At 39.1% G+C, this 19,111-nt stretch overlaps 1 protein-coding gene across 1 annotated transcript; it reads right to left on the bottom strand.

Annotated features, from left to right (window-relative positions):
• Positions 1-5,248: 5,248 nt before the first annotated feature.
• On the bottom strand, positions 5,249-10,455 carry LOC133795284 (uncharacterized). The gene is made up of 4 exons (XM_062232739.1): positions 8,725-10,455; positions 5,774-6,259; positions 5,624-5,656; positions 5,249-5,524 (listed from the first exon to the last, which is right to left on the bottom strand). Exons 1-4 carry the CDS (start codon positions 10,453-10,455, stop codon positions 5,249-5,251), a joined length of 2,526 nt encoding a protein of 841 aa, XP_062088723.1.
• Between the last annotated feature and the right edge of the window lie 8,656 nt (positions 10,456-19,111).

Here is a 19,111-nt window from a genome sequence, read left to right on the forward strand (position 1 = left end):
ACTTAGAAGTTAACAAAAATTTGTTGACCGTGGTTCTTCTTTAAAGAGCCCGGGATACGGATAAAAGTTAACGCGATCTAAGTTTTTTCGAAATAAGTTCCTGGTCTTAACCGGGTCATCAAACTTAGAAGTTAACAAAAATTTGTTGACCGTGGTTCTTCTTTAAAGAGCCCGGGATACGTATAAAAGTTAACGCGATCTAAGTTTTTTTCGAAATAAGTTCCTGGTCTTAACCGGGTCATAAAACTTAGAAGTTAACAAAAATTTGTTGACCGTGGTTCTTCTTTAAAGAGCCCGGGATACGGATAAAAGTTAACGCGATCTAAGTTTTTTCAAAATAAGTTCCTGGTCTTAACCAGGTCATAAAACTTAGAAGTTAGCTAAAATTTGTTGACCGTGGTTCTTCTTTAAAGAGCCCGGGATACGGATAAAAGTTAACGCGATCTAAGTTTTTTCAAAATAAGTTCCTGGTCTAACCAGGTCATAAAACTTAGAAGTTAGCTAAAATTTGTTGACCATGGTTCTTCTTTAAAGAGCCCGGGATACGGATAAAAGTTAACGCGATCTAAGTTTTTTCAAAATAAGTTCCTGGTCTTAACCAGGTCGGAAAACTTAGAAGTTAGCTAAAATTTGTTGAACGCGGATCTTCTTTAGAGAGCTCGGGACACAAATAATGTTAACTTGAACTAAGTCATAAAAATAAAAAGATAAATTGTGACCAAATGCATACAAGTATATATATAAAACTAGCTGAGCAAGATGTCTCGAGGCGGAAACGCACCACACAAAAAAAAAAAAAAAAAAAATGCTCAAAGTGCGTAAACGAGGAGCATCCTAAGCCCCATCAGCTGGCCCTTTGGAGGTCGCGGTCTCGCCTTGTTCCGCCGCGGCAGAAGCCTCTCCAGTCTCCGAAGGAGGAGCCTCCTTATTCAGGCGGGCTTGAAGCCGCGGCAACAGGAATGCCCAGAGGTCCGGCGGCATGAAGGAGAAGTCCGCGTCCGGATTGTGGGACCAGCAGTGATAGAATAGGTCCTGTAAGGACTGCTCCGACACGACCCGCTCGTCTTTCAGGGCGGCCTGGGAGGTCTGGACTTCGGCCTTCGCCACCTCAAGGTCTGCCCGCGATGCGGCCAGGAAGTTTTTAAGCTCTAGGTTCTCGGAGCGAAGCTTCTCTAGCTCGGATGCGGCCAGGGAGCGTTTAAGCTCTTGGTTCTCCGAGCGGACCTTCTCTAGCTCGGCTTTGGAGGCCGCCAGGGCATCTCTCGCCTCCTGAGACTCCTGGAGGGCAGTCTGGCGATCTGCTTCCAAACCCTCGAGCTGGGACTTGGTCCTAACGATGCCTCTATAGGCGGCAGCCATGCCCTGCAAGAAAAGAAGGATAAATTAGCAAACTGGAAGGAGAAAGGCGGTGCGTGAGTGTCAAAGCCTTAGAAGAAGGGGGCACTTTACCGTTAAAGTCATGTCCATAGCAGATTCTATAACTCGGACCGGGCTCGTTGTTTCGATGGCCCGGAGCTCCTTCTCCCTGATATTGTAATAAAGGCTGACGGCGTAGCTGGCCGACTCGTACACCGTACCCCGGAATGCTTCGGGCATCTTCTCCAGAGCCCGGGGGTCGACCGGGATATGCACGTCCGGGGCTGCCGTGGCCAGATTCCCGACCTCTATTACTCCGTCCTGGGCGGCCAGTGGAGATCGTTGGGGTGGCGGATGCATGAGTCCTGTCCTGGCGACAGGGAGGTTCGCCCCCGCGACCTGGGATGGCGGGTCTCTCTCCTTCTCCGTAGCTGGGGATTTGGTGGAGACCCCGGTCGAGCTCTTGGACTCGCGAAGCCTCTTTAACCTCGGCCCCGCTGGGGGATTCCCACCGAACACAACGCCTCGCAGACTATTCCCGGGCTGAGACATCTCTTCTGCCAAAGAGCAAAAAACACGGTTATTAGCAATCATACAGAAATAAAGGCAATAAGAAAGCAAATACTAAGGGAGCCCTACCCCCCGAGCTGGAAGAGCCTAGGACGATTATCTCACGAACTGGCGAAGGTTCTAGGTCCGGTTCTGAATCGGGGCTGGACTCTTCTACGTACTGCCTAATCCCCGGAGCGTAGACGCCCCTCTGGAGCGCAGGCCACGTGCGTAAATTGGTCCCGTACTCCTCAAAAATGGCCGACCTAAAGGCTAGGGTATTATCTACTACTACGGTACCCTTGGGCCGACTCTCTTGGTTGTCCAGCACGAGCTGGTCAACGCAGTGGAGCAGAAGCGTGTCCAGGTTCGGATTCCTTGGGTGACGATGGACGAGCTGCCTAGGGTTGAACTTAACCAGCCGGGGGTCTGCAGTGGCCCTATCTACGTTCTTAAATAAGTAAGAGTTACCTTGACCGGAAGGACCCGCGGCTGCTCCGGATTGGGCCCTCTCCTCGCTCATCCCCTGGGCGACCTCCAAGCTCCTCTTCCTGTTCCTCACCAGAGGAACTTCCTCACCTTCTTCCTCGCCTTCGTCATCTGCGACCTCCTCCGCGACGATCGGCCTGTTGTCGCGGGCTGGGGGAGGACCCCGGGGCCTTTTCAAATTCAAAGTCTGATTTAGGAAAATCAGCTTGCAGAATACCATCGCCTCGTCCGTCACGAGCACGCGGTAGTCTTTCTCACTGGGGGGTAGGTTCGCCAGTGTATCGTATTGACCCCCGAGGGTCACGGACTTTTCGGTCCTCGAGTAGATAGCTGCAAGGTTGGTTGAAATTAGAATTGGAATAAGGGACGAGCTAAAATAAGATAACCGTTAAAAGGCGAGCTAAATGGAGGATTACTTACGAGGGCGGTTGAAATAATGATGATCGCAGTTTCGGAACCCAGTAGACATAAAAAACTGGTCTTTGAAGTCGTTTGGATGGCTCGGCAGCTCGATCACTGCTGCTGTGTTAGGGAAGTGGGTTAAGTAATAGAACCCGTCGCCTCGCCTCGCCCCCGCTGGTCCGGGCTGGCTTTGAGGCAGAAGAAATATAGGATATCAGCAGGAGTGGGGACCTCCCACTCATGCTTTTGGAACAAATACCTCAGTCCCGCCAGCAGACGGTAGGAATTGGGGGGGAGCTGAAATGGGGCCAACCCCACATAGTTCAGAAAATCAGCAAAATACTGATCCAGGGGGAGGAAGGCCCCTGCCTTGAAGTGTTCCCTGCTCCAGGCCGCGAACGACTCGTCGAGCGGCGTGCAGCTCCTCTCCCCATCCGCAGCAGGTCGGGTGATCACGGAGGTCTTCCCCAGAGGAATGTTGTGGTTAAGGAAGATTTTGGTGATCTTTGCCTGGCTGGTTATCTTCGAGACGATTCTCTCCGCCTCGAAAAACGCATCAGGAGCCACCTCGGCCTGCTTCTCCACCGCCGGCCCAAAGTGAGGAACTGGCGAGCTGGTCACCACCGCCTTTCCTTTATCCTTCTGGGAGGCCGAACTTCCCACATTCTTCTATGGCAGATTTCTCTTTGGAGCCATCTGGTCGCCTATCGAACAAAAGAAAACACTTTAGAAAAGGCGACCCAAGCAGGAGAGTGAAGCAAGTATTAAGTACACGAGCTGGGGTAAGCCCAGCCCGTGGAGATTGGTGCCACGCGTTCCAAGGAACACGCGCCTATGCCCTCAACAGATCCCAGATTACTCGGAATTCGTGTGTCAGATGGCTCAGAGTAAAAAAATTGCCTTGGGGGGAAAGTTTCAACAGGCAAGGCGTGGCAAAACCGCTTTTAAGGCGTATTCCCTAAGCTACCCGGTTTTTGCACCCAAATTTCCTAAGGATCCTACCCAGAAATTGTTCCTAAGAGAGAATCATGGAACCCATGTTCTAAGGCGATGTCCCATGGCAAGTGTGCCCTAATCTAAGAAGGGCCATCACCCTCCATATCCGCGCGACCCAGAAAACCTCTGCATGTGGCTACAGTAAAAAATTTTACCTAGGCTACAGTGGCATGCTTTCAAAAATAAACAGGGACAGAAGACTTACAGTATAGGGTTGGATGGTGAGCGAGGTTGCTGCGCTGGTAGGAGCTTCGTTGGCACAGTAGTCTCCAAGGCCTTGAAGGAACTCGCACGCTTAAGCTTCGTGAACGGAGAAGATGAGAGCAATGGAAATGAGGGTTTTGTTCTTCGGAAGGTCAGAGAGAAAAGAAGGAAATTTGAGAGGTTCTGAATGGTAAGGTGGCCCGTGCGTGGGATGACCACCCCCTTTTTATACAAGGGAGGATCACGTGTAAAAGGCTCCTGGGAGACCCTCCACTCAAAATGTGAAACGACGGCTGGACAGTAGGCTAGGCCATTTAATGCGGTTCTCGTAGAGTGTACCGTCGCCACCCACGGCGTTCCACGTATCAGACGCATGCGAAAAGCATGGAATGCGAAGGGTTGTGGGAGAAGTCTAAAAGCTCTTACTGTGGTCTCCCATATCTGACGTCATGGACCACGAGCAGGAGCTTGGGGGGCAGATGTACGCCCTGGCTTTCCCACGGGCTGTTTAGCAGGACGATCCTCGGACTAAACATGATTTAGCCCGAGGCTCCCACAGGCCAGAGGCTTTATCTTCAGGACGGGCCCTTTCTAGCTCGAGGGGATGGAGTTTCCTGCTCCCTCTTGTTGTTCTAGGAGCTGGGAACAACATCCGGCGACCACTGACGGATCAGCTCGGGTTATGGATTGTTCCGGCAGCGAGCTTCTCAGGAAGCTCTGACCCTATGGGAAGTCAACACTCAAGATAAACGTGCATAATCCTGCCATCACGTGTCCGATATCCCCCTGACTTCTCGGACACACAGCAGGAACGTGCGTATTCAGACACCCACGGACGGGTTGGGCCGTGCGGCCCATTGTTTCCTTCCATACTGATTAGACCACACTTGTGTGTCAGGTTTAGGAATTAATCATGAATATCACAGACTTGATATGACAAATGGAAAGGTCACAGGATGACCTCCCTACCAATTTCCAGGTGCCTTCTCCTATAAATATGGAGACCCTGGGAATTGATAGAGGTTGGAAAAAAATAGTCTTGTAAGAACTATATATTTTGTAAACCAATTACCCAGAAAAGATCAATAATATTGACTAGTGGAGTAGAAGGATTTTAACCTTCGAACCACTTAAAAACGTGTTTAAGGTCACCTAGTTCTTTTCACAAAGATTTCATATCTGCGGCGGTTCTACTTTTAAGTACTAATCTCTTTCTCTTCTTCTCTTAATTACCTGTTGCCGAAGAACCGCGTCAACACACACGATTACTTATGTAGCATGCAGTGTTAACAGCTTCTGCCCAAAATCTTTGAGAAATTCGTTTGGCATTCAGCATAACTCTTGCCATTTCTTGAAGAGTTTTGTTCTTGCGTTCTACAACGCCATTTTGCTGTAGAGTTTTTGGAGCAGAGAATTCATGAGCAATGCCCATGTGATCACAAAATTCAGCGAATAAAGCATTTTCAAACTCTTTGCCATGGTCGCTTCTGAGTCTAAACACTTTAGCTATCTTTAAGACTTTTTCATTCTGAAGCCTTAAGCACAAGGCAGAAAACACTCCGAAGGTATCTGACTTCTCTCAAATAAACTGAACCCAGGTATATCTAGTGAAGTCATCAACACACACCATCACATATCTTTTTCCATTAAGACTCTCTGTCTGCATAGGACCCATCAAATCAATGTGTAACAACTCAAGAGCCCTATTTGTGAGAAGCATCTTAATAGGGGGATGAGAAGATCTCACTTATTTGCCTTGCTGGCAAGGACCACACACACGTTCTCTGCTAACTTTGAAATCAGGAACCCCTCTCACCGCTTTAAGTTTGACCAACTTCCTTAAATCTCTGTAGTTCAGATGACCAAGTCTATAATGCCATAAGTCAGACTTATCTAATGTAACTCTAGAGCACACTTCAGTATTGTCCAGCATGTAGTAGTTATCATTAGACCTTGTTCCAGACAAGATAGAACACCCATCAGTAGACTTTACAAGACAAGTGGACTTAGAAAAATTCACTGTATAGTGATCATCACACAGCTGACTTATGCTTAAGAGATTTGCTTTCAGTCCCTTAACATAAAGCACATCTTTGACCACAGGAAGATTTTTAAGCATAAGATCTCCTCTCCCAAGAATTGCTCCCTTGTTGCCATCTCCAAACGTGACCAGACCTTCCGTACCTTCTTTGTAGTTATTCAGCAGCAGTTTGTTACCAGTCATGTGCTTGGAACATCCGCTATCAAAGTACCACTGATCATCCTTAAAAGCAGAAAGAGATGTATGAGCTACAAGATCAGAAATACCTTTATCTTCCTGAGAGCTTCCCGTTAGCTTTTGTAGTGCCCCGAATTTTCCGTTGTGTTTAACGGCGTGAACAGTAGGCCGGGAGGGCCATACTTGTTTAATTATGCTATTAGTTGATTAAATGCATGTATATGTTGATTATATTATGATATGATGTGAAATGCATGCATATGTGTCCATATTTCTTTATACAGGGGTGTGATGGTAATTTGACCCGTTGAGGGTAAATTGATTATTTGTTCGCATATTGGTGATATAATTTGAGACCACATTATGATGTGGGTTTGTTCGAGCCATTTGGCATGAGACGATCAAGGAATGTTAATTATCGGTTTGGTCATAACGGGCTTAAGCTCGGGGCTCGGGGTGAGTCTCGGGGTGTTTTAATGATTAGAGTGTTACCGGGCATTAAAGGGTAACGGGATGTGAAATATTGGTGTTTGAGAATATTGAGATTAGCGGGAATTGGGAAGCGTTAATTATGATTAACGGTGTAGGTGGAAAATGTCAAAATTGCCCTTGAGTTGACTTTAGAGACTTTTAAAGACCTAGGGGTATTATGGTCATTTGTGATTTGGATATATATGATGTATGGATGGCTGTGAAACAGAACCCAAAACAGAGTTTGCTTCATCCTTCCCGTACCTTCCCTTCCCTTCATTTTCTTTGCTTCCTCTTTGGAGATTTTGAGCTCAAGGGGTGGAACTAAGCTAGGAAATCAAGGGGCTTAAGCTATAGACTTGGTTCAGCCATTGGAGAGGGTTCTATTCTAGGTTTGAGGTGAGTTTTATCCATTGTTTTACTGGTTTTGCTCTGTTTTCGTTCATGGATTTCAGCTCTTAATTTAGGTGTGGAAAGTTGGAATTAAGGGGAGTTCTTGGGATGTTTTACTTGGGTTATGATGAGGGATAACTATGGGTGATGTTTGGAGGTTTAAATGGGTGTTTGAAAGAGGTTTGGGTGGTGTTTAAGTTGGGTTTGAAGGGTTGGTTCCAAGAGAAATCGTAGAGCAAGAAAAACAGGGTTTTTGGCTGAACTGGGTGTTGCGCCGCGGCATGGCAGGGGTGAGCCGCGGCCCTTGGGGGCTGCTGGGTTTAGGCGCCTCTGTCTTAGGGGCGGGTCGCGGCATGGCCAAGGAGGGTCGCGGCCCTTAAGGCATTTTTGGGCAAAGTGAGCTTTTAAGCATGGGGATTCAAGCCTAAGGCCTCGGGATTGAACCTACTACCCGGTTGAGTAGTGTTTGAGGTCCCGGAGGTTAGGTTTTGGTTTGGGAACCTTTTATTATTCATTTTATTGATGGAATCCCATAATTTGGTTATGACCAGGTAATCGCTAAAGGACCAAAAGGTCGATCGTTCTCAGGGTCACTCTTTTATTTGTTCCTGCTCGAACCGGAGGTAAGAAAACTGCACCCCAAGTGTGACATGCATGGATATTTGTAAGGCATGTTGATTGTGTAATATGGACACGGGTTGAATATGGATGCTTAGCGTATGTTGTTCGCTTGTGCATAGCACTGACTAATTAGTCAGGTTTGGCAAAGGTGCTAGTATCAGCTGTGAAGCTGTGACTGATTAGTCAGGTTCGGCAGTGGTACTGGGCACTGGTCACATTGCACTGACTTGTCAATCAGAATTGGCAAAGGTGTTAGTGTCAGCTGTGAAGCTGTGACTTATTAGTCAAGTTCGGCGGTGATACTGGACACTGGTCACTTAGCGCTGACTTATTAGTCAAGGATGGACTTAGCGTGGTTCACGCAAGCCAACGGAGATTATATCTAATCGACCATTAGCATTGAATGACTCAAGGAGCATTAATGTCTGACCGACCCTGAGGGTCGATGAATAAACAGAGCTTGGAGGCTAGTGGCTTACTTAACAGCCACTCTCCCGCTAAAATCATGTGATGTTCATTTGCTTGTTGAAAGCTTTATGTTCAGTATGATTATAATGATAATCATTTGATAATGTTATTGAAAAATGTTATGTTTTCTTGCTGGGCCTTGGCTCATGGGTGCTATGTGGTGCAGGTAAAGGGAAAGAAAAGCTCACCTAGCCTTGAGTGGAAAGCTGATGTGGTGGTGTGTACATATGCGGCCGCTTGACCGCCACGGTCATGGTGTTCTCAGAGGAACTAGGGGGTTTACCCTATTTTTGCCGCTTAGGTCGGCGGGATTGTAAATTTAAAACTGTAATGACCATTTTGTACTGAGAACCACTTGTAAATGTTTTGTTTAGCTCTGCAGAGCAGTTTGTAATAAAATCTCCATTTCCTTTTTATTGGTTTTACACCTTAACCTGTTAATTACACTTAGAGCACGTTTTTTACCAAAGGACTCGGGTAACGAGTCAAATTTCCGGTCCACCATTCACCGTAACTGTTCTGGGGTAGCCAGGGCGTTACAGCTTTGGTCTCCAAACCTCCTTATACTCTTTTCTTTCAGCAAGAGATGATCTAGATGAACTAACTTGACTCCCAACCAAGTTCCTAAGGTAAGATTGAAGCAGATAACATCTTGGCCTAATATGACCACGACGATTACAGAAATGACAAATAGGAATGAACTTCTGCTTCTGTTCATTAGGAGATTTTGTGATATTAGATCTATTCCTCTGACTGCCAGAATCATCAATAACAGTGTGAGTTTTGTCTGCAGCAGATGAACCAAGAGAGTCACCAATGGTAAGGTTGTCTCCCTTTTTGTATAACAGCTTATAACCAATAGATGTCCTGTCTCCATAGGGTTTCTGTAGATGAAGCTGATGATTTAAGGCTGCTGTTCCTGGAGGTATTGATTCCAATGATTGTTTGGCTCGAACGAGATCAGCTTGAACAACATACAACTTCTCTTCCTTCTTTTCTAGTTCTTCGGTCAAGTGTTTTATCTCAGCTTCAAGCTTGGAGTTGGTCATGTTAAGAGAGGAATTTCGTTCTTCAAGGAGTTTAACTTTTTGAACCATAGTCAGCCACTGTTGATACATTTGCTCATAAGCAGTTTGCTGATCAAGACTATCAGCTTCAGAGCAGCTGCTCTCATTATCCCCAGCTTCATTTTCAACTTCCTCTTCTTTAGCCAGAAAAGCAATGAAATTTTTCTCATGATCTGAAAACTCACTGCAACTCCCATCTTTCTCTTCTTCACTGTCACTCCACGTAGTAACAAGGGCCTTCTTCTTCCTTTTCTGAGTGTTAGCACATTCAGCCTGTATGTGTCCATACCCATCACATTCTCTACACTGAATCCCCCTATTCTTGTTGTCTTGAGTCTGACTAGTCTTCTGATTCGTAGAAAAATTCTTCTTGAAAATATTCTCTTTGTTGTTAAAAGAATTCTTCCTCATATTCTTTCTTAAAAACTTTGCATAATTCCTAGTAAGGAGAGCAACTTTCTCTTCTGTTAAAGTATCAAACGTTTCTCTTTCTTGGTCACAAGTTTCCTTTAACACAAAGGCCAGGCTACCTCCAGTCTTCTTAGTCTCCTTGTCTTTCCCTTTCTTACCTTTACTCCATCTTTTTAGGGTTAATTCATAATTCTGCAGGGAACCAATCAGTTCATCCAGGTCCATATCTTCAACATCATGCACTTCCTCAATAGATGTGAGTTTGGCTTTGAATCTTCTTGGAAGAGACCCAAGAACCTTCCTTACAAGCTTATCGTTTGAGTAGGTCTCTCCCAGAGCATAGGACTCATTCGAAATATCACACAACTTAGCATGAAAATCAGCAATCGAATCTTCTTCATCCATGGTAAGATTTTCGAATTCTCTGGCTAAAGATCTCAGTCTCGACTTCTTGACAGCTGAAGTACCCTCATTCTTGATCTTCAACTTATCCCATGCTTCCTTAGCAATCTCACAATTGGCAACCACTTTCATCTGATTAGTGGAAACAACATTGAAAATAGCATTGAGAGCTTTAGAGTTAAAATTGGCCTTCTCAATTTCTTCAGTCGTCCACTTGCTGGCAGCCTTAGTAATGTCAACATCTCCCACTTTCTCAGTTTGGGGAGTCCATCCCTCAGAAACAGTCATCCAAACTCGTTCGTCAACAGAGTTAAGATAAGCTCTCATCTTTGTTTTCCAATAAGGATAGTTAGCCCCTTCAAGCATGGGAGGTCTGGTGGTAGATCCGCCTTCTCTAAACATATCCATGACTGTGAACACAACAAGAAAAAGAAACAGAAACTCTCGAAGAAGACACTAAGAGAGGGTAAGAGGATCAGCAGAACACAAAGAATCACAGGCAAACAAATCACCCAACCTAAAACACCCAGGAAACAGTAATCAAGAATTACAAATGCTCTGATACCAAAATGAAGGTGATATACTACCTAAGAATCTACAATCTTGACGAATTAAAAACAAGATTTAAAGAAATAACCAAGAACAAGTAAAAATTCACACCAAGAAATTTTTACAAGGTTCACCACTACACAAAGTAATGGCTAATCCTTAGGACCTAGTCCAGAAAGAAATCCACTAAGATATGAATTGCAAGTTTTACACAGTATCTCTCAATTTACAATCAACACAGTAAATCATCTATACTTGTCTCTCTTGCAACAATCCTTAGCTTGAACTAGTTGAATCTTCACACTTGAACTCTTGCAGATCCAGCTTTCTTCCAATACTCAGCTTGATGAACAATCACAGCTAGCCATAGATGAACAACCTCTCAAGATTCAGTTCTTCAACCTGTAAAAGAAAGATAACCAAAAAACAAACTATACGAAAAACATATACCACATAATCCACGACTGAGAAAAGCAATTAACCCATATATTTATAAAACTAAGATCTAACTAACTCAAAAACCCAGCCATGCTCAAAACAGAAAATCGTTAGAGAAACTAATTAACTCCGCTACCACTGAAACACTCAAAACCTAATGATACAGTCATACTCAAACAAAGCCACGTAAGCAAACAGTCAATTTAAAACAATGTCCAACAGCCAGATGCAACTGGCAAAACAGAAGATGAACCAAAATACTGTCAAGATACACAAAACAGATGGAACAAAGAAACTAACAGATGAGTCATGAAATTGCCAAAATACAGAATAAACAAAGTAGGACACTTACAGACTAGAAAGAATTATAAATATTGAAAAATATGTTTTATATCATTCATCCTTATTCTTGTATTTATTTTGTAAATTTTAAAATAAAAAAACAAAATATAATATTTGATGGTGTAGTTGATACCAAGTGTAAAATATAAAGATTTTAATAAAAAATAATATTTAAACTTGGGGAAAATTCTAAAATTATAATTTAATGTTTCTTAAAAATAAAAAAGTTAAATAAGGCAAATGGGGCGGGGCAGACCCGCCCCGCCCCGATTAAGCCAGAGCGGGGCGACCCGCCTCACTCCAAGAAACTAATCAAGGTGGGGCAAACCCACCGCATTTACATCCCTTTGTGTTAGATACTTTAAGATATCAAATAATAATACTCACATAAAATAGGTCTTGATTGGGAAACCAATATATGTATTGAATACGCATATATAGTTTGGTGCTAATTATATTAGGTGAATGTACGTATAACATAGGCGAGGCAAGCTAGCTACGTAGCTAATTTATTAATAATATAATAACTTTAAATTTTAAAGCTAATTATTAAGATTAAAAACGTGTGTATTCTACACTAACGTCAATACCGAACACATCAATGTTATTTTAGGTTTTCTTTTAATAATTTTTTCATTTCTAGTTAAGGAATTATATGCAATAATAGCTAGAAAATAAAAGGGTGATACTTTTCTAACTTTATACATATATAAAATAAAAAACTCCATATTAGTTGGAGTCTCGTCAATAAATTATAATTTAATTTTTTTTAATATGTCGATGTATATTGCAGTTACAATATATATTCTACTTATTTTTAAGAAATTATAAATAATTTACAATTTCGAAAAAAATTTCAAAATAATTTATTTAATGCGTATATAAAACAAGTTTAAAACACAATATGTTTTTGTGTTTTCGGTACATGGATAGATTACAATCCAATTTTTTTTATATGACAGTGTATAATATATTTATATAGAATCTCCCACAAATTTTTAGAAAATTCTAAAAAATTTACAGTGGTGAAACACATGAAATAGGTTGTTTTGAAGCTTGTTTTAGATGTGCCTGAAACAAACTATTTTGAATTTTATTTTCAGTATCGTAAATTATTCGAAATTTTTTAAAAAATAATAAAATATCCTAAATAATTATAATATACACTGTCATATAAAAAAAATTCAACTATAATTTTTTCAAATAACTAAGACAAAATGCATGCCTCACTATAGCCATCCCCTTTATATATATTGTATTTAGATAAATTTGTTTACTTTTCACCAATTTAGTTTTGGACTTTTGAGTAGAAATCTCACAAGGGACGCGTGTAAGAAAAAGTAGCATTTTAAAAAATTGGCAACTTATATAATCTAGTGTGCCAAATAATTAGTATGGCCTTTGATTTCCAAAGTAGACTTTTAATAGCTACCAATTGCAAGTTTACATATTATTATGTCTGGCATCATAAGTAAGATCACTTTTTAGACATCATACTTCTTTTTTTTTTACTTGTTCAATAATAGATCTGACCTTTCTATTTTTTTATTAAATCTATGTGTGAGTGAGGTAATTGGAGGATAGCCGTACTTACTTTTTGGTAAAGTCAATAGAGGACAAAGGGTGTTAACAGAAACAATTTATTACTAATTTTATTATCAATTATTACTATTATTATATGGTGACTGTGGAGCAAGTAGTGGAGGAGTGGAAGCTCCCACACTTCTAACTAAGAATGAAAAAAGAAATAAAAAAAAGAGAGATTTATATCAAAATTTGTGGTATGACTCAGTTGAAAGAATAACCCCCACAATATTATTCTTTCTCTTTTTTAGAATAGTCATACCCCACAAATTGTAACCACCAATTGTAAACAACCTTCTGGTACACATCTCAGATACTCAAAATCCACCGATACATATTTATTTTTAATTACAAAAATCATATTTTACAATCATTTAATCTAAATTTTAATTAATTAATAAAAATATATAATTCTAACATTGAAAAATTATCTAAAATTAAAAGTTATAAAATGAAAAATTATTTAATTTTAAATAAATTAAGTTTTAATTCAATTTAAGTTGTATTATTTTTTAAATTTTAATTTAATTAATATTAAATGTTATTTTTATATTATAAATTTTAAAATTATTAATTATTTTTAAAAGAGATTTTTTTTATTATATTGATATCATGAATGTATATTTTAAGACATTTATTTTTTAATTAAAATTAAAATAAAATTATTATAAAATTTGACTTTTATAACAAAACCAACTAATTAATGACTTAAGTGCAATATTTTAGACTACTTTTTATAAAAAAAAAAATAGTTAATGACTTATGCACAATACTTTAGACAACCTACTGACTTTTGACACAAAAAAAAATTATTTAGTGATTTAAGTATAATATTTTGAACTGCTTAATTGTTTTTGCCTCAAATATCACTTACATATATTATAAATAAAACCATTTTCTTTTACAATCACACAATTCTGTGCTTAAACCAGCATTAATTCATGAGTCTCATAATTATTTTTGAGCCATTAATTCACTGTTTCTTTTACTATTACTTTCTCCCCTATATATTATTATATTGTTCTTTTACTTTTAACTGGTACCCCATTATTATTATTATTGTTTTTTTAGCATAGTCAACTCAAAAACTCTCGTGTACTCCAAATAAACTTCATGTTTAAGTACATACAAACGTTGTAACATTTTATGAATGTTATCGAATTTGGAAAGAATTAATGGTTTTGATCTATCCTCAAAGGAAATAAAAGAATCAATATGGCCTCAGGTAAAAGAACAATCGACTTGGTAAAATAACAAGTTAAGTATCCAAGTTCTAATATTTTTGTTTATTTGTTTTTTTGGCTGATAATAATTAATAAACTAGCTAGTACCAGTTTCTTTTTCTAGTACTGCAAACAATAATATATATTCTCTGAAACACGGCAGCTAGCGTTATAGCTAGAATCAATGCTGGAACCAACCAAAACCCAAGTATATATAGTTTCACCCAAACATCGCTTTCAATGTTTATAGCTACCATTTTCTTCATTGATCAACTTCAAAATCCCATCCTATTATTTGGCCACTTTTTGTGAACAAAATCAAACCCTAATAATTGATAAGTCGTGTATTATATATAATAAGACAAAATCCCCCACGCTCACCAATTTTTTTCAATAATTATTAATTATAAACCAAAACTTAAGTTGTTAAATTTTGAAATACAATTCTATATAGTGGTCTTGCCACTTCCATATAGATAATTATTTATTTAGTTTAAATTCATACAAAATTCACTTTGTGTTGTCAACAATATTATTAAGAAGCCCCCGTGCCCCCGTGAACACGCTGTTAAGGATCCTTGGTTTGCCCATTAAGCCATCGTTCCTCTTTATTAATTTCTTTATCTTTTTTTTTTAATTTTTTAAAGAGAATATTTTCTCTTTTTCTTTTATTTATTTTTCTCACGGCATGCACAATGTTGGTCGATTCATTTTGGGGTGATGAGGCTCCACGTTCTACCCATTAATAAATTAGGCAAATAATTTGTTTGTATTGCATATGCATCATTTAAATTTATTAGAACAAAAGGTTAAAGAAATGTTCCATTATGTTTTGTAATGCATGTTTTTGTAGAGGGTCAGCATTGGGATTGCATATACTCTCAGTTCATATGTTCTGTCCCTTCGCTTGTTTTATCTTCTTCTTTATTTCTTTATTATCACTACAAAAAATGAGACTTTTGCCGGCGCAATTGCGCCGGTAAAAGTATGGTTTTGCGCCGGCAAAAATCATGGAGTTTTTGCCGACGTAATTTTGCGCCGGCAAAGAATCGCATTGTATCTCCGTCGCTAATGTCACTTTTGCCGACGCAAATATAATGCGCCGGCAATGGCCTTTTTGGCGACGAAAAAATACGCCGGTGAAAATATGGATGCGCCGGTAAAAAAATCTGTCACGATATTGTGGAAAACACTTTTAGCGGCGCAATAATGCGCCGGCAATAGGTTAATTTTTTAGTGGCGCATTTTTGCGCCGGTAAAAGTGTATATGTGAAGGTAAGATTGAAAATTTTGGCCGACGTAATTTTGCGCCGATAAAAGTATTTTTAAAATAATAATTTTTATTAAATTATTAATATTATTTTCAATATATTAATATTAATTAATAATTTTCAATTTTAATATATTAATAATTATTTAATTTTTTAGTAATATTATTTAATTAGAAATAAAATTAAAATTAAAATTTTATAAATAAATAAACAAAAAATTACAACTATTAATATTTATTGTCTCCACCAAACATGAAAATATAAAAGTAATTTAGTAAAATAAATGTCTCATAAATTAAATTTTAAATAAATAGAAAAAAAATTCTACAAATGAGTACTGGCCGCCTCATCATTCCCGCCCCCGTCAGCATCATCGTCCTCGTCCGAATCCTGGTCTGGTAAAGTCAACAGTAAAACCAGGAGCCAATTGACCAACCTGCTTCAACAAAGCACTGAGCAGGAGATCTTGACGCCGTTGACGACTCTCAAGTTTAGTCGTATGCTTCTTTAGGTTCTGATTTTCTAGCATAATGTCCTGATTTTGCTGCAAAATGGTGTCCACTTCAGGTGGCAATTGCCCGGACATTTGAAAAGTTGACGAAGATGCTGCCCTCTTTGCGCCAATTGCCTTCAACCTAGGCAACCCCCCAAACCCTTTCTTATAACGCGAGCGGGGTCCAAGGACATCCGTGATAATATCCATATCAGGTGGGAAATGACCGTCGACATTATCGCCGACACAAGAAGCAGCAGATGATGCAGGGGCCGTACTCTGCGATGCTCGACGTTCGGTCATCTCATTCTGCACAATAAAAAGCACGTATTTCGAATTCCAATATAACATTATTTGAAAACCTAACTTATAAATTTTTAATATAACAACATATAAAATATAACTTTATTATCTATCTGCCAACATTCTATCATTAATGACTGCAGACCAGTGATTGAAAAAGAATGTAATTAATTTTGTTCCCGTATCAGGGAGCAAGTGGGCTAAAGTAAATTTGGTCATGAAAATGTTGTTGATATATACGGTAGGTGCAGTTAATTCCATTAATGGGGAATTTACGTCTCCAAGCATATACATCAACTACATTTGCATGTTTTTCATTCAGATATGAATTTTCATGACCAAATTTACTTTAGCCCGCAAGCTCCCTGATACGGGGACAACATTAGTTACATTCTTTTTTTATCTTAGTCCACAATCATTGATCATAAAAATATTGGCACATAGATTATAAAGATTTCATTGTTAAAAATTTAATTAATAATTAATAAATAATTACTAATTGACAACAACCAATTAATAATTAATATTTATTAATTATTTACTAAACTTTTTTAAAGTTAAATGATCATAAATTAGTTAAGGTTATGCAACTTACATGTTTTGTCGCCGCTGCATCACTAATCCACTTATCCTTATTCTTGTGCAGGTGCTCGAATGTGTCGATCATGCTCGGGAGCTGGCCAGTAGATGGGTCCATCTAAAAAAACAAATTATTTAAACATTGTGACATTTATAATATTTTCGTAAATGTAAGGATATAAGTTATTATAATTTACGTGATCATAAACATGGGCAACGATGGATTTGGAACCGTGTCCTCCTGGTATGGTCATTTTAGCTCGAGCTTCTTTATTTTTCTTCGATATACGCTTCAAAAAGAAAACAGTACTCATTAATCTAAATTGTAATTTTATAATTAAAAATTAATGTAAAATGTACGGCATACCTGGTGAGAATCAGAAGCCCAAAAATCACACAGAACTGCCCAATCAGAAGAAGTGATCGACACAAAAGGTTTTGACTTCGCTCTCTCATTGTCCACCTCTCCTCCAACATCTACCCAGTGTTTCTTCATCGTGTGGCGCCAATCAGTCAGATGTTTTTGCATTTGTCTTACCATGGCATCGTTGATTACTGGATTGTCTTCTGGATAAATGAATTTTTCCTAAAATCACAATTAAAATTGGAATTTGTTAAAATATTATGAAGATAGACAAAATATTTAATAATGAGTTATTAAAGGTTTAAAGAATGCTTACAAATAGTCTCTTTCGAATAACTTCGATATCAGCTGGTTTTACTTGTTCCCAAGCTAGTGTAGTTGGGGGTACGGTGCTACGCAAATAACGAGCCATAGAATTGTTGAACCACTTGCCGTACTTTTGAATAGCTTTTCCAGTTTCTTTATCAAACTCTACTTTCAAATGAGTAACTTTTTTGATGGCCAGCTCCTTCTCGATATTGGCACCGTAATAAGCTCCCCTGCCTCTCTTGGAGCCACCACCTGTGTCATTACTTGTTTCGGCCATTCTACATTAAAATATTCATTAATTAACTAATTCAAATTATGTATGTCTGTTGTTTTTTGTTATAAAATTAACATTTATTCATTATGGTATTTCCAAACCTACCCTATTCCGACCTAGTGGATCCCTTGGAGATAGTAAGGAGTCATGTACTTCTCCTCAGTTTTTTAAAATGTTTATCAAACATTTTAAAAAAATGAGGAGCAGTACATGAATACATTGTCTATCCCCAAGACATCCACTAGGTGCATCACTATTATTTTTTGTTATTGAATTAACATTTTATTACTTATTGTCTTTCCCAACCTACCCTATTCCGACCTAGTAGATCCCTTGGAGATAGTAAGCAGACATGTGCGACTACACACTTTTTCAAAATATTTCATCAAACATTTTGAAAAAATGAGTAGCAGTACATGAATACATTGTCTATCCCCAAGGCATCCACTAGGTGCATCACTATTATTTTTTGTTATTGAATTAACATTTTATTACTTATTGTCTTTCCCAACCTACCCTATTCCGACCTAATAGATCCCTTGGAGATAGTAAGCAGACATGTGCGACTACCCATTTTTTCAACATATTTCATCAAATATATTGAAAAAATGAGTACCAGTACATGAATACATTGACTATCCCCAAAGCATCCAATAGGTGCGTGTGTACCTATATCTGATACTATCATTAATTAATGATAATAAATAAACTTTTCATTGAATTAAATAAAAAGTTACATACACTTGTTTAAATTACATATCACTGTCCTCATCATCACTAACTACAACATCATTATGAACATCACTATCACTATCACTATCAACTAGAGCATTATCGTCATCCTCATCGTCTTCATACTCGGCCAACGTGTCGTCTTCAAATTGAACGTCATCATCGACAACAAATTCATCTGAACCTTCGCCAACCAAATCATCAACGTTGTGCACTTCAGTGGCATTGACATCAACCCGATCATACTGAAGATTATCAAAAATTGGAAGTTCTACCCACAACTGAAATGAAGAAGAATTAACTTCTTGCAATATTGGTATATCATTTGAAATATCGAAGAACTCCTTAACACCATTTCTATACTCCAGAGACCAACGATTCCTCGCACTCATCCAGCTCCTGTCGCTCGCCATCTTTAAGCGAAATAATTAAGAAAATATTAATAATTGTCTTAAAATAAGGGAAATGATAGTCAAAGTATTTCATGACTGTTTCTCCCTAATTATCACTAACTGATAATAATATCCTATCTCTGGCAAAAATAATTATTTATAGAGATATTTCCGGCTAAATTACTCAAACTTACAACTTACTAACACTTAA

Source organism: Humulus lupulus, chromosome 8 (assembly GCF_963169125.1).
Source record: "Humulus lupulus chromosome 8, drHumLupu1.1, whole genome shotgun sequence".
Taxonomy (NCBI): Eukaryota; Viridiplantae; Streptophyta; class Magnoliopsida; order Rosales; family Cannabaceae; genus Humulus; species Humulus lupulus.

Excerpts from the sequence above, each read along its gene's own strand:
- LOC133795284 (XM_062232739.1), bottom strand. The coding sequence starts at position 10,455 with ATGGATATGTTTAGAGAAGGCGGATCTACCACCAGACCTCCCATGCTT. Across the intron at positions 6,260-8,724 it reads AAAGAAAAGAGTATAAGGAG|GATGATCAGTGGTACTTTGA; the intron begins GTTTGGAGACCA and ends TCTGCTTTTAAG. Across the intron at positions 5,657-5,773 it reads TCAAAGTTAGCAGAGAACGT|ACAGAGAGTCTTAATGGAAA; the intron begins GTGTGTGGTCCT and ends GGTCCTATGCAG.